This window comes from Anoplophora glabripennis, unplaced genomic scaffold (assembly GCF_000390285.2).
Source record: "Anoplophora glabripennis isolate ALB-LARVAE unplaced genomic scaffold, Agla_2.0 scaffold138, whole genome shotgun sequence".
Lineage (NCBI taxonomy): Eukaryota > Metazoa > Arthropoda > Insecta > Coleoptera > Cerambycidae > Anoplophora > Anoplophora glabripennis.
In genome coordinates this window covers 115,660-140,267 of record NW_019416326.1, presented here as the reverse complement: position 1 = coordinate 140,267, position 24,608 = coordinate 115,660, and the positions used below count along the sequence as shown (strand labels likewise).

Here is a 24,608-nt window from a genome sequence, read left to right as displayed (position 1 = left end):
AAGTCATAGAAATCCGTGCGATAGAGAAAGATGGCTATAATGAAGGCGTCTAATAGTCACCGCCCATTTCGCCCTTCCACAAATAAGAAGTGGATCTTATTTGTGGAAGGGCGAAATGGGCGGTGACTATTAGACGCCTTCATTATAGCCATCTTTCTCTATCGCACGGATTTCTATGACTTTCTTTATCGCTCTCACGTAACGGCCGATGAACCATTGGGACTTTCCGACCCTGTATAATTGGGCTCGCTGAATCCAAATCCACCTTTAGAAATCTGTACAGCACACCTCATTTTTTCTAACCTCAAAAAAATCGGTTCGAATCGCAAATTCAACATGGCTGATCCAATATGGTGGACCAAGGTCTAATATGGTTGATTTTGTGGATGACGTGTGAACGCAGTCCTGACAGTGGATTCAGATTCAGCGCGTCAAAATCCATAGGATTTACCAGTTTGGTCAAAACCATATGACACTTTTTTTTGTGGTTATGTAATCAAACAGAAAACACAACACGAAGAACTTCACGAACACAGTTAGTACAGACGGCGAGTATAAACAAACAAAGATACAGCCAATATTAATACACAGACAAGACTGGCGTAAAACGTATTTTTTTTTCATATCTAAGTATTGGGGAACTCCATATTATATTAACTGTTAGGGTAGGACTTTATAAATTAAACTTAAGTGTGTTTACATTTTATTTAAAAATAACTGACAATTTCGTTTCAATAATCATAGTACATAGTCAAGAGCTGGCCATTTTGATGCGAAGGTGACATTTTCCCTTTAGAAGCACATTAGGTAAACTTCTTGAAATATCAGTTAACGATAAATTGTAAATAAGTTATAATAAAATATCTCTTCTAAATTTTGTCATGCTGCATTGTACTGATATTTACAAACACCTAAGTATATGCATTTAACAGAACAAACAATTACCATTAATATAAATACATTATATTTATAATATTTATAGTATATAAGAGAATTATTCCGTTATACATTTATTCAAGGACGTCTTCTGTCAAATTGTGCCACTGTTCGTGCCTATGGTCCGGGTACCTGATCATATCTAACCAGTGCTTCAATCTTTGACCTAAGAATATGGTTAACATAATCTAATGTTTTTATATAAGAATATGGGCAATGGTCATATACAGACGACTCCTTCGTCAGCCCAGAAATCTCTTTCCCAAACGTAAGAGCAAGAAAAATATAGCTGCGATTATTGCTGAGTGATCTGAATGCGACCAATGTTATATATCCATACTATACATTAGTACATATTCAGTAGTGGTAAGTAAGAAAAATTTTATTATATAAATAAAAATAAAAACAATTTCATGTAAACATGTATTCATACCTAATACATACACATACAGACAGAGATAAACACAGACAGAAAGACATGGAGGCAGACACGGAGACTAAGACAGATTCAAACAAACAGTATACAGTCAGACAAACAAATCGAGCACAGGCACATAAAGATACAGAGATAGACAGAGCGATAGATACAGCGATAGACACAAACAAACAGAGAAGATATACAAGACATGCTGACAGACAAGACACACAGATAATCAGACAGACATAAGACAGATATATAGAGAAGACACGGCATGATGAATAGGCATAAAAAACCGGACAGGCAAGACAATCAGAAAGACAACAGAAAATAATGGCAAACCAGGTAGAAGAAAGTAGCAGTAGAAGAAAGCAAAACAGGCAAGAAAATATATACAGACAAGACAAAACAAATAGACAGACGAATAAGAGAAAACATAGAAGCTGACAAGGTATGTATATAAGACAGACAGACAAGACGAGATATAAAAAGATAAAGCAGATAAGACAAGATACACATATAAGGCAGACAAGACATATGGACTGATGTTATAACATGGACGAAAAAGATAAAATAGACAGCCAAGACAAGACAGGCAGAGAGAAAACAGACAAGATAAGCAAACAAGACACACAAGACAAAAAAAACAAACAACAAGAAAACTGTCAGGTGAGCAGTAGCAACCCGTCAGATAAGACGAAAGAGGCATAAATAGGACAGACAAGACAAACAATCTGACACGTAGACAGGACAGATGAGCAGACAAGCAAGAAAAGGCCAACAGACGACCAGACTACTTTGTTTGTCTTTTTTAATTTTCCTGTCTGTTTTATCTGTCCTTTCGTTCAGGTAGGGCTGTAAGCATATTTGGAGGTACTACCGCGTGTTAAAAATTGTAGATACTGTAGAGAGAAACGGCGATAGTTTAGATGCTTGCTCTTTCTCTCTCTTAATTTTATTTGAATATCGTGAGGGAGTTGAGTTAGCCAAGACAGAGAGACAAGTTATATCCAGCTGTCTGTCTTTTTTATCTATCCGCTTTATCTGTTTGTCTGTTTTACTTATCTTATCTGTCTGATTTGTTTTCGTATTTCATCTAGTTGTCTGCCTTAATATTTTGTTCGTCTGTCCACAGGTCTTTCTTGTCCGTCCATCTTTCTATTTACATCTTCATCTGTCTGTCTTGTCTGTCTGTCTCGTCTGTCTGTTTAGCTTTCTTCTGTATTTTTCTGGTATGTGTGGTTCATCTGTGAGTCTCATATTCCTATTTACCTCTCTCGTCTGTCTGTATTATCTCGTTTATTTGACGGTTTCTTTGCCTATTTGTCGGCTTATATTTCTAGTCAGTTTGGCTATCTCGCCCATCTGCAGTATATGTCTTATTTGTCCAGTTTTACCTGATTTGAGATTTCTTCTTTTACCTCTCTCTCTCTCTCTCTCGTGCCCGTTTGTCTTCTGTTTGTCTGTCTGTTTCATGTGTCCTGTCTATCAATCTGCAGTGGCTGTCTTGTCTATCTGTTTCGAGTTGTATTTTCTCGCTTTATCTATCTTTTCTGTGCGATCCGTCTTATATCTCTCTTATTTTCCTTAGGCAAGTTCGGTATCTACAATTAAAAAAGTTCAAAACACATCTGGAGCGTCTAGATGTTAATACCGAACTTGCCGCTTGTCCCGCTTGTATTTTTCTGTATCCATTTATCTATCTGCACCTCTGTCCGCATGTATATACGTATATCATATAGTTAATCATAGTTTAATTCATATTGCAGTCAAAGCTATTGAAATATTTGTAAATAAAAATGTTCCACTACTGATTAATCATTAAAAGTGAAAAATAATAACAGATATTCTTCTTACCCTTTGACCCTGTTCCTCCTAGAATCAAACCGCCAAGATAATCGTTGCTCTTTCCGTAGTCCTTGTCGAAAACTGTGATATAGAGACTCTGTGTGTACAACTCGGTTGGTCTTGTTTCAAAGGCAAACTCTTCGTTATAAACAGGATTCAAGTTCTTCCATTTGATCGAAGTTTTGTGTTTTCTATGATATGGATCCGGTTTCAACTGACTGAAATATAAAATTAAAATAATACTCCTACATTAGTTGGTCCTGGCGAAATGGTCAAAGTATTATTTCACCAACACGTGAAAACAGTGAAAACGCAGAAAATATATTCAATAATTAAAAAGAGTTAGCATCATTACGTAACCAGTCATTTTCAATTTTATGTTTGTAAACATATTCTAAATAAAACATTTTATGAAATAAAAAATTGTTTTGGTTTTCATTTCCCAAAAAAAAAAATCCATAAAAGTTTATGTTGCTAAACACGGCTGAAACTCATATTCTTAAAAAAGGGTTAATATTTGGGTAGGCCTTTAAGACATTTGCAAAATAAAGGAACAAAATAGTACAACAGACTTTGACAATTAGTGAAATCGTGACCGAGAAAATGAAATAAGGATGATCAAGATGAGATATAATCTTAACTGCTAAGTTTATTTATTAAAACTGTTAACTTAATTATTTTTTGCATAGTAATTTTTTTAACTGTCAATCTCTTTTAAACAAAACAAAGACCGAAAGCCTTCAATTTGATGTATTTCTACTACACAAATTAGCACTTGACTGGTGCGCACAATCCATTATACGAAACTTTATCCTTTTAATTCCATAATTATAAGGAAAAGTTAAACATTAAGGACGCCCCATTTAAATGAAGCCTTAACGGCATTTATAACGACCTACTTACATTTAATTCAAAGGACTTAAACAGGATTTTCTCCAAAATAATTTAACTTCGTCAAGGATGAGCACTCTCCCAATTAAGCATTCCATTTTTTAATTAAGGCTAAACAATAAATTCAAATGGGCTTTAAATTGTAATGGGACTTTCATCCGCGATTGAATTACCGAGTTTGCCTGGGAATTAATCAATTAGGCATACAGAGTGCATTAAAAGTCGCGCATAAGCTTATTTTCTACCGCGAAATTTTCTTGCGATTTCAAAAAAAATATATATACCTACGTAACAAAAATACAATTAACAGCTGTATTTTGAAAATGTAATCCAAACTTTTGTTTTTTCAAAATGGAGCACCCTTCATATTTATAATTTGTTATAATCCTCTCCTTTTTCTAATTACAGTGATTACAGTACAACTCATAGTCGTAATAAAGATCCCGACCGAATTTAAAAAATTTACTCATGTTTCCAATCAGGACCGCGAAGCCGTCAAAAATCGCTCCATACAGAGCCGAGTACGATGTTCTGAAGAACCCTAGCGCGGCGAGGACGAGTTTCACTTCACTTTCCAAAATCCCGTCGTTGCGCTGAGAACCTCTCCAAGCAGCCACAAACCGCTCTAGGTACAGCAGTCGATACTGTCAGATGTGAGTGAGGTCAGTGAGGATGACGCGCCACGGGAATTGCAAAGTTTCACCTCACTTTCCAAAATCCCGTAGTCTAAACCACTCCAAGCGTAGCAGACGACACCACCAGAGGCCAATGCTGTCGACACCGCCAGAGGCCGATCCTGTTGACGGAGAGACTGAGAACGACGCGCCACGGGAATTGCAGTCTCTTCATAATTTACAAAGTTTCCGCCGTCGCTCCAAAAAAACCGGTCCGAACAGTCCCCGCCGCAATGGTCAACATCGCCAGAGACCTATGCTGTTGGCGCAGCTGCAATTGACAACGACGCAACTTAAAGGAAGGAAAGCCGTTCCAGGTTCGGATTTTGGAGATGAAAAGTTCTTCGAATTCGACGAAATCCGAACTAAAGGGGAGCGGAACAACAGTAGTAATTACATAAAAGCCAATACAGAGGGATCCCTAATGCTAGAGACCCAGAAATGGAAAGAGAGGCGAATTCGAGAATTGGGAATGGTGCCTTACTAAACTGAACCACGCAGCAGAGCACTTGCGTTACTGCCACAGCTTGTGTACGAACGTCAAGGTGCAATTAAAAAGGCTCCTAAAGCTTACAGGCGCTCTTTAGAGGCCTCAAATAACGATTATAAACTGATGTGCTCCTTAAAACCTAAGTGCAAAACAATCTAAGGTTGGTTCGAATTCTTCAAAACCAATTTTTTTAATTCAAACGCCTAAGTGAAGTGTCTAAGTGCGTCTAAGGACCTAAAAATAGAGCTTGGACCATTATCCTAAAGCCAGCTGCAATAGCCCAAGGATGATAAAATAGGAAAATCCAAGGAACTAATCGGCAGTTAACTGGTCAAACCAATCTTGCGACTGCATCACATCATATTTGCTTTGACGGTTTGCACAATATTTTACTGACCCTTCACAAAGGAACAAACGCCTTCCTTCTATTAAATTTACTAAACACATCTTTAAATATGCTATAAAAAATACTACGAGGCATATCCACACAGTAAAAGTACTCAATTTTTTAAAAATCGAAACGGCGGTATATTTATGAAAAATTGACATATTCAGAAAGGTACATTAAACACTATTTTTCGACGTAGTCGTCTTCAATCTCAATGCACTTTATGAGCCGAGTCTTGATGAGCTTTCCGATACCTACGTCAAAAAAATCTACCGGCGCCTGTCGGGCCCATTATATCACAGCACTGTGGATCTCATTGTCGCCGTCGGCAGAAAATCTTTTTCCACCTTCAGGGAAGAGAAAAGATAAAAATAAGAAGGTACCAGGTCAGGACTGTGAATGGGGTGGTGGATGATGATCCAACCGAATGAATGCTTTGTGGTTTTGACACTCCCTTCGTTAATATTCAGTTTCATTTGTTCTGTAGTGTTTTCAGGGTTTCAGAAAATATCGTCTTTCTTCATCATCAACAATCGTTCTGCCAGCTTTATACTCACGACATTGTACACATTAGTACGATTCATCACATACGCTATCCTCATAAACAGTTTTGATTTTGTTGAAAATCTGGAAGGGCGCGTTTCCCTTTGGATGAAGTTGACGGAATTTGGAATAACGGCACTCACTTCAACACGCCACTACAACAACAGTTCTGAACTGACTGAGACAAATGAGTGCACGTTCTGCTCTCAACATCTTGGCCTTGAATGCAGTACTGCCAACATTGTCGAAAACAAAAATCAAAAAGCATAAGAATCTCAGTACTATGCCTCATGTATTATAAAAAAGTGTTTTATAATAGCTTCATTGTGTTCTAAACAAAGGATATTTTTAAATAAATGTTTTTTGTGAAGGGCAAGAAGTCCTAATTCGACCTCCGTTTACTTGTTTCTATGAGGGATTCTCAAATATAAAGTAAACAAAGAAAGATTTAATAATTTATATGATCCAAAGGAGAAAATGTTGAACGAAGTTCAACGAAGTTCTATAAATACTTTGCGTAGAACAGTACGAAGATATTATAAAACATTTTTTGTAATAAAATATTTTTTCTTGATACAGAATTTAAATATTTATAAGTAAATTGAGCAGCGGCAATCACACCAATGCAGTGGTCCCATGGCAATCTTGACTAAGTGCAGGATCAGTAAATAAACCAAAATATTATGTAAACCATGAAACAGAAATCCAGAAAATGATAAATATAGCAGATGTTCCATTTAAAAAGCAAACACGTGGTTTATATCTTCGGAATGCAACAATTGTTATATATTTCTTTGTAATCGTAGGAAAATTTTCTAAAACTTCGGTCTTTACTATTTTTTCTCATACCTATAGAATGTGTATGTTGATGAACATAAAGAATTATAAGCACCTAATTCCTAAAACTGATTTATAAGCATGCCTATTACAAATTTTGACCTTTCTCTCTTATTTTGAGCAGTTCGATCATCAGGTGTGAGGGAAAGGATCACGACTTGGCATAAGGATATATTTATGATAATTACATATTTATGTAATTATCATTAAATAAGTTTTGATTTTTATTATAAAAAAATTGTTATTTTCCGCAAATACCCTGGGAAACTTTTAACACGCAAGAAAATAAACGTCCGTGACAAAAGTTTGAGAACCGCTGACACACATAATATTAGTACAAAAATGTAGCCCAGACGGAAAACAAGAAACATTATTTACTTAAATTCCACGAGTTGTTCCGTTCGAAAGAAAAAGAGACGTGCTTTGATGATTTTTTTTCTACGAATACAACAGGGTGGGCACGTCCCCCAGGCCGACGTCCAAATAGAGCTAATTAGCAAGTATACGGTTTTAATTGAATAAACCCTCGTCGGTTTGTTATCTCGAGATCTTTTACGCTGTAAATAATTAACCCTCAAAAAAAAAGACAAGTAGCCGGGTCGCCTCTAACGGGAAATGCCTCGCGTACGAAACGGAAGCGATTTATTTAAACGTAGGCGTATGGTCGCAAATAAATTTTACTTTGTTAACCCCACGATTTTCACGGTTGGAGGGATAAAGCGGAAGACAAGTCTTCCTCTTTGCGTGTTCATATTTGTTGGGAAACAAAGTTCGTTTTTGTTGTTGCCGCTTTTTTATTAAGATTGATTGTTTTTGAAATATACTAATGGATGTATCGATTTGCTGATTATAAAACTATTTAAAAAGAGCTACAAGGATATTATAAACTAACAGGGATACATAGTGCCTCAAATTACAAAAAGTTTCATAATATTCTGGTGGTTTTCTTTTCTACAAATCAGATCTGAAACATTTCAACAAGTTCTTGAAATGCAAGGTGTCTAAGTTGTATTGTTCCAATGGCATATCTCAATTACTTAAAAAGCATGAGTGTGAAATTTGGGGCATCTGATATACATATAAAAACATATTTAATTTGACCCTAATATTAAAATTCTTTCACTTCTGGTTTAACCGGAAATGACCCTAATATCATAGACAATATAGCTTCGCCCCTGATCGCTACTGGAATAGGACAGTAGTTTTAAATTTCCGAATTGCCGATAGAGTACACCACCGGAGAATTTTAGGAAGAATCAAATGCAGCGGCCCGCATTCCTACGTGTTTCCTAGCAACATATAAACAACAATTTAGCAATGTTGCAAGGCGTACTTACGGATTTATTTTGTACACTTTTTTTTTATATATTATCTGTTATTTGAGTTACTGTATTTACCTAAATGTATGGTGTACTTACGTATGATAAAAATGTTTTAAAGAATATCTATGTAGTTTGATATGATATTCTGCAGCAGTGTCTAAGTTAGATTATTTAGTCATAATTTCGTTAATTAGCTATTATTTTCATTTGATATACTGCAGAAAATATATTTATTTCCAAATAAACAAAATTCGTAATATTTTAAACAGCTTGTAATATAATTTTTTTTAATATTTGATGATGATGATAAATTTATTTAATATACAAGGTGGGTTATTAGTACGTTACGGAATGTAGGTACAGTTTTTTTTTGTTTAATAATTAAAGATAAAAAAACTTTAAATACAAATGTACGACTTTTCTTTTATTTCTTTTGACATCAAAATTTGCCGGCATAAAATATATGTTGAAAGTAAAAAACCATTAAAAAAATAAAATTCATCCTTATTGAAATAACAAACATCGATTTTTATAACTAACATTTACAACAACATAAGGAGAATACCTAAAAATGAAATAACATTAAAATACCTACAATTTTTACAAATTTTCAACATGTGATGATACAGTTGAAAATATGCTTTAATTTACTATTTATTGCTTTAAAAACATATTCAGAATTATCAAACATTTGGTCCTGTATTTTTTTTCAATACTTGTAAATTTTGAGGTCTTTAAAATATATTTTATTGAAGTGTCCTCACAAAAATATGTCTAATGGACTAAGATCGGAACTGTTTTCTGGGCAACTAAGGTTTCTAATATTTTTTACACTGTTCATTGACGGGATTTGTCCTCCAAAATAAATTTGCCGATATTCCTGAAGAACTTTTGCACATTATTATTTGAATAATACAGTTTAATTAGTTTTAATCAGAATAATAAGAAGTGGATCTTATTTGTGGAAGGACGAAATGGGCGGTGACTATTAGACGCCTTCATTATAGCCATCTTTCTCTATCGCACGGATGTCTATGACTTTCTTTATCGCTCTCACGTAACGGCCGATGAACCATGGAGGCTTTCCGACCCTGTACACTATTTTTTTATAATTTGTTATTTCAAAAAACGTCGAGTAATGTACGTATTGCAGCATACTGCATATTATTCAATTTTTTTAATTCACAATTTTGTCGTTTATAACAGTAACTTAACAAAATTAATTGAAAAATGTTGAATAAAAAAAATAAAAAAAACAGTGTACCTGAACATAAAAATTCCTTACTTTTTAAAAAATATATTATATAAGTTTATTATAAATGCACGGTATCAATCATTCAATGTGGTAACTTAAATTTCTAGTCACACTGAGATAGCATGTTTTCGTACTAAAGCGTCGATATACTAAAGAGGCCGTACAACTCGGAAAATCGAAAAAATAATTAAAAAAATCTCCCCACACCTCAGGTTGTGATTATCCCTTCTGCGTTGAATGGAAAAGGTCCGAAGTCCGTCTGTCGAAAAACAAAAAAGTTCAATAGTCAATAATTGCAACAGCAGTAGCGAACGCATTATCTTATGATTGATTGATTTGTTGTTTTTTTTTTAATAAATTTCGTATCAACCACCCCTTGAGGTTTCAACAATGTTATTAAATAAAAAAACTAAGGTACTATTAAGGAAATTTTATATTTTTAAATTTTTTTGAAATAAATAATTAATTAGAATTAATTCATAGTTTTAATTCTAACTTGATTTATTTTATTTAGCATTTAAAACAAATGTAATTTCCAAACAAAAGATAAGTTCCATATAACTCTTCAATTACATAAATAAATGCATTAAATTTATTTGGCAACAAAGCCACCGCTAGAACTGCCTCCTATTACCGAGCAGAAGAGTTACCATGCTAAATTTTATTGCTGGATGCCGGCTAACAAGACCCTGCATCCATTTTAGTCAGCCAATTTCCAGCATTTAAAGCGCAGTCTGTGGCTACAAGCTATACTATCTGTTGTAACATTTTTGTTTTAATTACACCATTTATATTAGATATTCTTAAAATTTGAATTCTGCAAAAAAATCACCTAATGTATGTACACTTCAAAAATTGTGAGTCCCTTCTATTCCATCGTCGAAAATAAAAAATTACAGCGGGAATAACTTGACCTCTACCTGACCTTGATCTTTGACCTTAAGGTCAGGTTTAAGACATGTTGAATTCTACGCTCTCTTATTTATAGCGTCGAAATAAGGGGTCGCTACTCAACCTTGACCTCAAGATCAAAGTCACTAAGGAGTACCTACCATCAAGTATCTACAGTACAGTAAAAATGAACAATTGACCTTAAACTGACCTTGACCATTGACCTTGAAGTTAAGGGCAATGTCATATTCGGATGCAAAATTTACTCTTTTCATTTCCGGAGTCAAAAAGGAGGGTCGCCATTTAAAAAAACCGGCTTGATCTTGATATGACCTTGAATCTTGACCTTGAACCCAAGGTCAAGGTTACCATAGGATGCGCTGTGAAAAATGCTGAGACCTTCGTCATCACCATTAATTCCAAAAATGCTTTCCTGCTGAGATATTTTGGAGTTTTCATTCTTTTGACTAACCCTGTATATAGAATTCTCAAATACTGAAACTGGCTTACGATGTATATCTCCAAATCTTAATCAGCTGGGTGAAGCATATACAAGAATAAGGGGTGATATTCCTCACCGCCAGAGAGTGCAAATCTTATAATGAGTGTTCTATAACCATTACTCACACTGACAAAAAAAAAGTGTGAGATCCGAAAGACAAGACCACCGTTGACCCAGTCAGGTCTGGGTTATGATCAAGTCAAGGTAAAATGCACAGAATCAATTTCCAACAAAGTAAACCTAAGTATCTATATGTTTTTGGGGACGGTAAATCCGACTCCGGTGTCCGTTTGACCTGATTAGGTCTAGATTAAGGTCAAATGTAGATAATCAACTGCTAACAAAGTAAACCTACGTATCTATACGTTTTTAGGGTCGCTGGATCCGAACCGTAGTCCGTTTGACCCTATCAAGTCTGCTAACTTTTTTTGTGGAACTGTATTATTAAACACAGAAAAATGTGTTAAAAAGTAGAGGAACGATCTACGTTCTACAATAGCTTTCGTAGACGTAGCTTACTGTTGAATATCATGCTGTGATATTTTGTGGGAATTTATTGCACATAGAAGTTATTAGTGAATTTACACTTGCTTGTACGTTCAAAGAGAAAATGATTTTTTACTCACAGCTTGACGAAGGGATCAGAGAATCCGTTATTGTCCATTGGGAGCAGGTTGACGCATCTGGCGACCGTCACCAAGAGCGCCCTCCTCTTCGTGCTGTAGCAGAGGGACAGCAATATCTGCCCACGAGACCACAGATCATCGAACCACTCGTTCATCTCCGGCGCTGGCAGCGGACCCTTCTGTTCTGAGCGCAAGTTCTCCAGTGGCACCGTTAACTGAAAAAATAAAAAATAATAGATGCGAATTGCGTGCGAAATTCAGGTCTATTTTTTTTATTACTTGAAATTAGATATACTTAAAGCTAATAAAGGTTGAACAATTTTTCGACTACTTATAATATACACTATGTGTCAGAAGTAAGTCATGTTTTGATCAACAACGACTGTTTTTCTTTAATAAATTTTACGAAAACCTTTTAGGTTTTTTTAACTTTGAATTTTTATTACCCGCTACTGGAACATCGAAACGAAACGTTTAGTTGAAGTAATAATGAACAAAATGTTTAAAAAAAATTGTTAAACAAAAGCTCGTGGTCTTGCCGAATTAAAAACGATACAATTTGGTGCTATAGATTTTGGCCAAATATTTTGCAAATATTTGAAACTATGTCTGGCAAATATCTGCCGACTGATCGCGTCATCCTTTAAAGTTTACGGGGTAAGACAAAAAAAATTGTATTGGGCGTTCTCAGTGACTTTTTTATTTTAGGTAAAAAATAAACTTACATTTATATACGTATCATCGAAATCTCTTAAAAATTTGCGGAATTATCGTAAAATACTAAACTAAAATAAAAGCCAGCAACTTTTTAAGGAAGCAAAAATTGTATCAAGGCTAAAGTTTCTCTCAAGAAAGCCCTCGAAGTCCATTCTTATAAATAAATAAACATTTTTAATTGAATTTTCCAGTGACTGAACAACTTCTTAATCAAACATTTGACTTAATGACCTTCATCTCATTACATTAAATCGGACGAAAATTAAAAATATTACAAAGATATTTACAGTCTTAAGTGGGAGATACTGGAGAAAAGCTGAAATCATATGGGCAAGATGCAAGATGCAAGAAATAATATCGGTGTAGGGCAGATTAGAAAAACAAAATATCTACTATCTGGAAATATGAAAACACGAGTCAGTTTTTTTTTAAGTTTTATAACAAAGTAAAAAATCTAAAGTTGAATTGAATGAATTTATTATACCATGAAAGAGAATGTCACTTTTCTTATACCTATATTTGAAATTGTACCTAAGAGAAAAACTTTACTTCCTAATCTGAGTCATCTTTCTATCCTCATAATAATAATGCTAATGTTGATGTATGGAATTTGAGATCAACTGTAAAATTACAATGAAAAGATTTACTAATCTTATTTTTTGAGATAGTTCAGTAATACAAAACCAATAGTTTATATAATATTTTTCTGTTCCGGCTTACAGAAATCCAACTAAAGATGTATGAACATATAGGGTGCAACTATACGACTAAATTATAGTATATCAAAGTTATTGCAAATCAATCCTCATAAAAATCTAAAAAGTTTCATGTATAGAGGGATTGTCCTTTGTATAGACTGTTATAAAATGACGATAACATTTTTTTAAAGTCACAAATTTGTGACTTCTCTATCTGCCTATCCAAATACATACAAGATTTTAAACGTCAATAAAAATAAATTTGATAAATCTATCCTTTTGGGACAACTTATAAAAATACTTTAATTCCTCTATTTTAGAAATTTGGTTGCAAATAATAGAAAATTACCTCAGCATTATGGGCAGATTTAACAAAATGTTCGAAAAAGTTTTCATATTAATTAAATTTAAAAAACATGGGATACGCTCAGACAGGATTGTTATTTATTTCATGTTATTTGTGCTGAACATGAAAGCTATCAAAGCACATGATGGCAGTTCAGAGAGATGCACATTCCCTTTTTTTGTCACAAATAAATAACTTGCACATTCTTTTTAATGAGTAGTATAGGTAGTATCAGTGACCGACGTAAAATATCAGCTATAAAAAAACAGGGGTATACTTTACTAGTGTTTGATTCACGTTAGATTAGGCCTTAATTAAATAAAACACGGTTCACTGTGTAATAGATGTTACCGTAGAGTCGTTTCGTATATACAGGGTGTTTCAAGAAGACCTCCCGTAAATACAGGGGGTGATAGTACGAAAAAAAATTAGAATTTTTTGTTTTATAACTATATGTCTATCTCCTCTTGTTTTCGAGATACAGAGCGACAAAATAAAATTTTTTAAATAGAATTTTTACGAAAATTTCCAAACGGTGCGAAATATTTTTATGAAATTTGGTATTCCGGGGTTTTTAAGGATGCTAAATACGTTGGTCTAATTATTTTTTGTATATTTCATAGAGGGCGCTAGTTATGCTACAATCCTATTACATTTTAAGTTCAAATTTTTTACCATATGGGCTCCAATTTCTAATGTACAATTTTATTTTCTAAAAATAATGTACTTTTGTTAGATCTTCCTAATGTGGACGGTTTTCGAGGAAAAAGACTTTTAATTAAACTCTTACAATATTACGATGTATAAAATAAGTGTGTATAATTAGTCATTACTAACTACAGTCACTAACAGTCACTAAAATTTTGATATAAGATTTATAGAGTTTAAAATATAACTAAAAATGTATGCGTTGTTTATGAGACATGGTGCGATTTCTTAATTAGGTGATCGTGTACACGAAACCACTTTTTACGACATTTTTTGTTGGTCGGGATCTTTTTAATTTCGAAAAAATAAAAAAAAAATCTATTTTTATGAGAATATGTTTTTTAAGGTCTCCACCGTTATGTCTCAAAAAATAATTGGACTATCAGACTATTTTTTTTTTAATTAAAGCAGACACAATAGCGCTTTTAACAGTACTAATGGATTTTATAAAACTCGCTTTTTCATTTCGCTAAAAATCAGGAAAACTTAATAATCATCAGAATATTATTAAGTTTTTAGCACAATGGAGACTTTTAATTAAACTCTTACAATATTACGATGTATAAAATAAGTGTGTATAATTAGTCATTACTAACTACAGTCACTAACAGTCACTAAAATTTTGATATATGGTTTATAGAGTTTAAAATATAACTAAGAATGTATGCGTTGTTTATGAGACATCCATCAATAAGTTTTGTCATAAACCTATTTCGAGAAAAGTCACTTACTTTATATACCGCCACCGTAATATTGTAGTACATTTTTAGAAAATAAAATTGTACATTAGAAATTGGAGCCCGAATGGTAAAAACTTAACCTTAAAAAATTATAACCTCAAATATTCTGCTTCCACCTCTGTATATCAAACGTGGTTTCATGGAACAGTTCATTAAAGCTTTCGACAAAGATGTAGTGCTTGTCATGTCATTTAAGTAAAAGTGTTTTCAGTTGATTTTTTAGTTTTACTCGAAAATGAAATTAAAAATATTTTTTGAAGTTTAACACGCTTTTTTAATGAACCGCCCTAGATAAAAACTTTATAGGAAAGACTCCCCTTAAAATTCACCAACGAATATTTTTGATCACCATTTGTGAATCACCCTGTATATTATACTTCAAACTGATATATGTTTTAAAAAAATTACAACTGACTAGTAGCTTGTGTTAAATGTGACCAGGAAGATCTTGTAGTAGTTGCACTCGAATTAAAGAACATCCTGTAAAACATGTTTCATAATTTCACTTAGGTACGGAAAGACCGTATCACCAACACTGTTAAATTTTCTGTAGACGTAACCATTTTATATTTAAAAAGATATATTGCTTTTCACGTTATTTAAAATGAAAATATTTAAATACGTTTTTTTAACGTTTGATATTTATCTACACTGATTGGAAAACATTCGTAAATATAGATTTTATTACAACTCCAAACTATCTTAAGAGCATCGAGGCGCTCTAATCGAAAAGTTAGTAGCTAATTTGATACAATTCGTTTCTGTACACCCACATTTCTATCCATGTACAAACAAAAAGAAATGACAGCAATTTGATCGTGACCTCGTACCAGTTGGGAAAATTGCATTCTCTTTGTGAATTAGTTCTACTCTGAAACATTTTTAATCTCGGCGCTTCATCTTTTTTCAAAGTTCCGAGGATATGAAACGAATCGACCTAATTTCCGGTGGGGAATATAATTATTTATATCTCACTTAAAATTACTTGAAATTTAAACATAGCGCGAAAATTACCATTTTATGATTGGATTTGACACATCTGGACAATGCAATACAGGGTGTCCCGGAAATGGTGGGCAATCTCTCGGATATGGATAATGAGAAAATAATGTCACAAGTTCATATAAAATTTTTCCTCCGGGCTCACCCTGTACAGTTATTAGCTCTTGAAGTTGAGAATTAAAAATGGTTTTTTTGCTGTAACTTTTGTATTTTTCAATAAATTTTGAAAATTTTTTGGCTGGATCTATAATTTTTGAAGCTGCTTTGGATGATAATATGAAATCCTCGATAATAATTATGGGGGCCCGGGGGCAAAGCACCCCCCACCAAAATTTCTAGAAAAAAAATTTTTGTTCCACTATACCCCAAATTTTCCATCATTTTATAAAAATTTATGGTATTTTACGTAAAAAAGGTATACTTGTTGAATATCCATAAAATAGATATTTTTTGAGATAAACCCGTTTAAAGAGGAAGGTACCATTTAATTTGAGACATTTTATTTAATTGAAACACAGATTTAATCGTGGTTGGCTTTGACATGTCAGAGTATGCCAAAGGCAATTAAATTGTCAAACTTGTCAAATACGTAGTTTTAAATCTAAGACTCATCTCATAACTCATAATTTGTTATAAAATATGGAGTATTCCAATGAAGAATATGCTGATATGCATTTAATGTACGGGCGGGCTCTTTGTAATGCTTCGGCAGCAAGAAGATTTTATCAGCATTCTTATCCTAATAGAAGGATTCCGGATCGCAAAACTTTCGAACGTATTGATCAAAGATTAAGAGAAACTGGTAAAATACGATTACTATTATTAAACAAAATGGATATTAAATAAATTTTAATGTCTTTAGGTCAGTTTGCTCCTGTTACTGCAAACAGGGGTGCCCCGCGAACAGCACGTACAGTTGAAGTAGAGGAAAATATACTGGACGAAGTTGCTGCTCATCCAACAGTTAGCATTAGGTCATTATCTTCTTTTACCAATGTTCCAAAGACCACTGTTGCAAGAATCCTTAGAGAACAGCTTCTTCACCCTTACCATATCCAAAAAGTGCATGCTCTTAATCCTGATGATTTTCGTGCAAGAGTACAGTTTTCTCAATGGTTTCTTCAGAGACATGAGCAAAATCCTATGTTTACGAGATTAATTCTGTATACTGACGAAGCAAGTTTTGGGAGGAATGGAGTTATTAACTCCCATAATTTACATTATTGGTCTGATGAGAACCCACACGCTATTATTGAAACTAGGCACCAAAGACAATTTTATGTTAATGTTTGGAGTGGAATTATTGGTCCTTACTTATTGGGTCCATTTGTGTTACCCCCTAGACTGAATGGTCAACGTTACCTAGATTTCCTTGTGCATCAATTACCACAACTGTTAGAAGATGTTGATCTTGAAACCAGAAATGCACTGATATTCATGCACGATGGGGCGCCGCCTCACTTTAGTGCTGCAGTAAGGGACCATTTAAACGAGGTATATCCTAATCGCTGGATAGGTCGCGGTGGACCTATTCATTGGCCTGCCCGAACTCCAGATATGAACCCACTTGACTTTTTCTTTTGGGGGCACTTGAAAAATCTTGTTTATTCCACACCTGTAACCACTAGAGAAGAATTAGAAGAAAGGATTTTTTATTGTGCAAATGAAATACGACAAAATCCTGAAATGTTATGGAGAGTGCAACAGTCTTCTGTTAAACGAGCTCGTATTTGTATAAGAGAAGGTGGAACTAATATTGAGAATTTATTATGAATTATATTAGTTACAAAATTTTGATTGTCATGCACTTTTCGTTTAGTTAGTTTAGTTAAGTCCAAATTCTCATAATTTGGAACACTGCTATTGCAAATTATTTGTCCTTTATTCTGATATGTAAAAGCCAACTACGATTAAACCTGTGTTTCTGTTAAATAAAATGTCTCAAATTAAACAGTACCGTTGTCTCTAAACTTGTTTTTCTACAAACGTCATTAAGGTATAATTTTAACGCATGCTGTCAGTCAATTTCATTTTATGATACTAGTGTTAAAAGTGAATTATTTTTAGCACTAGTGTTAAAAGTAAGTCATGTGATTTACCTTTAAGACCACTGTTATAAAATCACACTTTAGAAACTGTCAGTACACGTTAAAAATTATACAAAATTATATTTTATGGATATTCAACAAGTATACCTTTTTTACGTAAAATACCATAAATTTTTATAAAATGATGGAAAATTTGGGGTATAGTGGAACAAAAATTTTTTTTCTAGAAATTTTGGTGGGGGGTGCTTTGCCTCCGGGCCCCCATAATTATTATCGAGGATTTCATATTATCATCCAAAGCAGCTTCAAAAATTATAGACCCAGCCAAAAAATTTTAAAAAATTATTGAAAAATACAAAAGTTACAGCAAAAAAACATTTTATATGAACTTGTGACATTATTTTCTCATTATCTATCCATATCCGAGAGATTGCCCACCATTTCCGGGACACCCTGTAGATATGGAGAGACGAGTATTGTCCCTGTAATAGAAAACTTGGGGAACCTAGATAGTGAAGCCTTTAAAATTCAAAGGAACAGGAGAAAAATTAAATCAATTTTAGAGATTGTCTGTATCGATACAACAGGACTAAACAGCTGTCTTGGAAATCTCGTTAAATGTTCAACCACTTCTGTAAGCTTTGGAAAAATGGAACCTGGATATGCCTTATGGTTGGCTCCAACATTGGAATAGGACTGGAGTAGCAAGATTGAGACTTAAATGGCAATGAAGCCATAATGCTGCAACTTTCCAAGCTAAAATCTTTGTCATAAGGGCTTGTTTAACATATAATTTACAGAGGGGCTACATAAATAAAAGCGTATAAACAGATACACCTGCAAAAAGGGATCTGCTTTGGAAAGACAGGTGCAAGAGGGACTTCGTAACTACAAGATCAGACAAGTTCAGGCAAAGGAAATGTTGATGTTTCAGTGCAGAAGAGATCAAATGAAATACTGATGCAGGATCAGATACAAAGAACGCAGTTTTAACAAGACACTGTTGGTTGAAGGAGAATCTCTGCAACTGTTAATTTTATGTTGCGGACTAGAAAGGTGCAAGGACTTTTTGCGCCCCACAATCAGCCTTCTGGTAAACCTTTAGAGGAAATTAAAGAGTAGATCGGTCAGCAAATTTTTGGTATGTATAAAAAACAATTAAATAAACAATGGAAAGTACAATAGGTCGAAATTGCCCTCAGCGATTCAGAGAACCGAACCGAATAAATAAAACACTAACCACTAATAACAACAACTAACGTCAGAAATCTCATTACCTTTAAGTATAATATTTATCTGTAATTACCAAACTTTTATTAGCGATTTTTTTGGAACGGCAATATTTTGGCGGCAAATCTTAAAATTAAAACAAATTTTTTGAAATCACCCTGTTTGTTTGTCGGCTATAAACTTTGAACAAATTACTATTGCTCTTTTACTATAGTTTTGCCCACACGAAACATAGCGGAACACAAGATTCTTTCAAGTGCGCAAGATTGACAATTAAGAAACAACTACATTTAAACAAAAAACAACCAATAAAACTTTCGGTCTATTAATCGGTGTTTTTTTTTTCACCTCCACTCCTTACACTTTCTGAACCGAACCGTTTCCTTCACAAATATACAGGGTGTCTCACCGAGAACTGCGTCGATTAATATCTAGGAAAGTACTGCTCCGAAAAATTTGAAAATTGGGCAACATGGCAATGTCCCTAGGGCGAATACAACTAAAATATCTAGAACTATTCAGCACTTTCGGTTATACCAGAAGTCGACATCAACTTCGTTATTTTAAATGGGACACCTAATATATTATTACATTTTCGAATTCTACATGAAATTTGAGGGTCCCTTTATTAAATATTCCCTATACCTAGGAATTACAGATTTTGAGATATTAATTTTTAAAGAAAAAATTTGACATATGCAAGGGTCCGCGGAGATGCTAGTAACTCTTTCCAGGAACATGATATCGATACACGTAAAAGGTATAGGTAACACTACGAGAAAAACTGCCCAAAAAATAGAAAATTGCAAATATCTCTAAAAGTAGTAACGGCGTCCCAAACAATGCTTATAAGAGGTGTGACAATTAAGTAATGAGACTGATCCCATAAAAACCGTATATTTAAAAATTATTCTACAACTCTACCATCCCCTTCAAAGTAGTCCCCTTGGGCAGCTATACAACGATTCCAACGCGTTTTCCACGCTTCGTAACATTTCTGGAAAAAGTCACAAGGTGACATATCGGGCGAATAAGGCGGTTGTTGCAATACGGTGATTCCTTTAGAGGCCAAATACTGAGACACACTGAGGGCGGTGTGGCACGGCGCGTTGTCGTGATGAAGGATCCAGTTGTTTGCGATGTCTGGGCGCACCCTGTTGACTCGTTTTCGCAATCTTTCGAGTACTTCGCGATAGTAGACTTGATTTACGGTTTGCCCCGGTGGAACAAATTCTTTGTGGAGGATTCCACGGCTATCAAAAAAGGTAATGATCATCGTTTTCACCTTCGACTTGTTCATGCGAGCTTTTTTCGGACGGGGGGAGTGCGGAGACAACCATTGTGAGCTTTGGCGTTTGGTTTCCGAGGTCGTATTGGAAAAACCAGCTCTCATCGCCTGTAATAACTCGATCAAGCAGCGTGGGATCGCTTTCCACTTGCTCCAAACAGTCTTCTGCGACGGTCATTCGATGCCACTTTTGCTCCTCAGAAAGGTTCTTTGGAACCATCTTCGCACACAACTTTTTCATCCCTAAATCGTCGGTTAAAATTTGTCTGACTGTTTCACGGTTCATACCCAGTTCCGAGGCCAACATTCGAACTGTTAAATGCCGATCTTCATGGATTCGGGCCCACACTCGCTGCACATTCGGATCAGTCCGCACCTCGACTGTACTCCCGCTCCGCGCCTGGTCTTCCACGCTTTCACGCCCCTCCTTAAACTCTTTATGCCATCGAAACACCTGGGCACGACTGAGAGCACTATCACCATGCACTTTTACGATTTTAGCGTACGTTTCCGAAGCTGTTTCGCCCAATCTGGCGCAAAATTTTATCGCGACACGTTGCTCTAGATTTTACTTCTCCATTTTCGTGACGAGCTCCACCAACACACGTCTACTAAACACGACACAGCAGGCGAACTAAACAAGCTAGAGCGATGGTAAAAATATCAAGGGAAAGGGAAGGATGCCGGGGAAGGGGAAAGGGAGTTTCAAGGTCGCAGGTTTACCACAAGCGCGGCAATAAAATCAGTCTCGTTACTTAATTGTCACACCTCGTATGGCTTGAAAGGAAATTTTAATCTGCATATGACACAGTAAAAAAATATAGGGTGTTCCATTTAAGTTAACAAAGTTATAGCTGTCTGAAGTTATCAAAATGAAACACCTAGTATTAAATATTTTCATTTGTTGGCATACCATACTTTAGCGTTACCTATACCCTTTACAGATACCACAAATTCGCTTGATATCATGCTCCCGAAAAGAGTTACTAGCATCTCCGCGGATCCTTGTATCTGTCAAATTTTTTCTTTAAAAATTAATATCTCAAAATCTATAACTCCTAGGTATAGGGAATATTTAATAAAGTAGTCCTCAAATTTCATGTAGAATTCGAAACTGTAATAATATATAGGGTGTTCCATTTAAAATGATGTGGACTTCCTGTCCTCTTGGACTTGGTCCTCTTTTCATTAATATGTTCATTAATGATATTGTGGTTGGAACTGATGTTAATTGTTTATTATATGCTGATGACATGAAGCTCTATACTAGTATAAGTAGTGGAAATGACTGTTTAAATTTACAATCTGCTTTAAATAAAATTGTTTTATGGTGCAGTGTTAACAACTTACAGGTTAGTATTAAGAAATGATATGTCATGACCTTCTCTCTCAAACAGCAACCGATTGTATTTGATTACTGTATTAATAATATTATTCTCACCGGTCCACATACCATTCGTGATTTAGGTGTACTATTTGAGAGTAAATTGTCTTTTTCGTACCATATTAATATGATTACGAACGAAAGCTTTAAAATGCTAGGTTTTGTACTACGCTGCTCTAAGGATTTTAATGATTCCTCTACTTTTAAATTATTATATTCAACCTTTGTTAGATCTAAATTAGAGTATTCTTGCATTGTGTGGTCACCCTACTATAATATTTACATAACTAATATAAAAAGAGTTCAGAGGCTTAAAGGCTGCAGTTTTTAGAGAGGAAGGCAATTATCCACCTATTGGTATCCCTCAATGTGACCTTTTAAATAGATTTTCATTTCGCAGTTTAGAGGAGCGTAGAACGATTGCGCAATTGATATTTTTATATAAGTTATTACATAACGCAATTGACTGTCCTTTACTCTCATTGTTAAATTTTCATATACCTAGATTATCATCTCTTTTTTCTTCATTGTTTTATTTACCTACGTCAAGAATTAATATTCAAAAATACTCTCCTCTTTTTCAAATGTGTGATAAATATAATCTGTTTCAAAATCAGTTTGACATTTTTAATTGTAATATAGCCATAATTAAAAAAGTTACATTTACAAATTAAATTATATTTGTTTTTTATTTTTTCATTTATATACTGTTTTGTCTAATTGTTTAGGTATGTAATGTTTTGTATTGTTACCTATCTCGTATCATGTAGTGTATGATGTAGTTTTCTGCTTCTACCTACCCTGTAATTGGAATTTCTGTAGGGTAGTGTATTGTCTAAATAAATAAATAAATAAATAAATAAATAAATAAATAAATAACCGGAAGTGCTGGAGAGTTCTAGATATTTCATTTGTGCTCGCCCTAGGGACATTGCCATGTTGCCAAATTTTCAAATTTTTCGGGGCAGTACTTTCCTAGATATCGATCGACGCAGTTCCCGTTGGAACACCCTGTATGCATAATAAAATTTTGGCTACTATTGAGAGTAAACTAATATTGAGAGTAAACTAATTTACAATTTTTTCACTTAGTCAGATAACAGTTGTCATACAACAACCACGGATTCCCGAGATAAAAACAAATCAATATAAGTCATCCTACCTTAGTCCAAAAATGTTTCATTAAAAAGTTACAGGGTGTTAAACTCTTACTTTTGAAACAGTTTTTCATTTGAAAGACGAATCAGAATCAAATTTGGTTTGCAGGAAGATATCTCTTGTTAATTCCTCTTAAAATTGCTAGATTTTGAGGAGGAAAAAGTTTAAGTTACTGCTCAGAAAAAATAGAAGCTTAAATTACCAAAATTGAGAATTTATCTGGGAAACGTAATATTTTAATACCAACAATATTTATACGAACATTTTCTTTTCCTCTATTTTTTGCAACTTATTATAAAAACTACGTGTAAATTAGATTAATACAATGGTAACATTGATTGACTAATATAATAATTCTTATCTTAAATTTAAAAATTGCTGTTCAAGATACTTTTTCTGAACAAGTAGATCTGCTACTGAATTTGGAATTTTGTGAGAGCAATTACATTGAATGTGTTTACAGACAAAGCTAGAGGAAAAGTTTACAAAATACAAATTGAATAGAAGAATCAAGATTTTAAACGCTAGGAAATGTCTTCGTGTTGTTGGAGATATTCAAAAAATGCATTTAATTTTCTCTGTATAAATTATTACTAGACTTAAAAGTAAACAGCAACCATTTCGAACAATTGTTATTACTGTTCATCAATTTTATTGTTATTATTGTGTTATTTTTTTTTTGGTATCGGAAGGCAGGCCAAATGGCAAGTGATTGTTCTAATGGTGGTATCACCATGTGCTTCACGCATTTTTAAAAAATACTGAAAAGAGGGTAATTCCATGTTTTACTTGATTAGTTGTCACTGTTTTATTTTGAGAACTATTTAATCTGTGCATTATTTTACGTTAACATGCGCCGCCTTCCCCTACCTGTTTGATAAAAACTGTTCCTAAAAGGTATACGAGTTCACTCAGAAGCAGGAAGTAGGAGGATTTCAAGAAATAATATTTACCTGATCTTTTCAAACATGTACAGTCGATTCAGTTCCTTAAAGAAACAAAAAAATATCGTATAAATACAGTCGTGAAAATCTTTTGTTTCCCAGATAAACAATCAATTTCGTAATTTAGATCTTTATTTTTCTGGAACGGCAAACTGAATCTTCTCTTTTTACTCGAGATCTCGCAATTTCAAGAGAAATTGACAAGAGGCATTTTTCGGGCGCAATCACAGGTAATACAGAAATTTGTTTTCCTTGTTTTCATAGGTGAAGAAAATAAAAACTTTTTAAAGTAAAACTTTAAAATATATTTGCGAAATTGTGAAAATGGTGCTCTTAAAAAATTTTTATGTTCATATAACTTGAGTTAAACTAAATTAATAAAAATAAATATCTAACAATTCTATGATCATCTATGATTGTACTACAACCAAATTTCACCCACAAATTTACTTGTCCGGTCCGGGGGTGGAAATGGCGCGACTTACTATTCTTGCTATAACTGTCCTGGGACCCGGACAAGACGAAATCACCTAAGGAATAGTTGAAAGAGGTGTACTGTAACGCATTTCTACCATCAAAATGACTTGTCCCGTCCGGGGGTGGAAATGGCGCGACTTACAAAGTTAGCCTCCTATTTTTGCTATAACTGTTCTCGGACCCGGACAAAACGAAATGATCTAAGGAATAGTTGAAGGAGGTGTACTGTAACGCATTTCTACCATCA

At 34.1% G+C, this 24,608-nt stretch overlaps 1 protein-coding gene across 1 annotated transcript in view; it reads right to left on the bottom strand.

The window, feature by feature from the left end:
* Positions 1 to 1,006: 1,006 nt before the first annotated feature.
* The window catches only part of LOC108903170 (rabphilin-3A), a 79,179-nt gene continuing 55,577 nt past the window's right edge, over positions 1,007 to 24,608 (bottom strand). The window contains exons 9-11 of the mRNA XM_023454114.1: positions 11,622 to 11,836; positions 3,212 to 3,420; positions 1,007 to 1,102 (exon numbers count right to left, since the gene is read on the bottom strand). Coding sequence (XP_023309882.1) covers positions 1,011 to 1,102; positions 3,212 to 3,420; positions 11,622 to 11,836 — 516 coding nt within the window. The 3' untranslated portion in view covers positions 1,007 to 1,010. The remainder of the gene's footprint in view (positions 1,103 to 3,211; positions 3,421 to 11,621; positions 11,837 to 24,608) is intronic.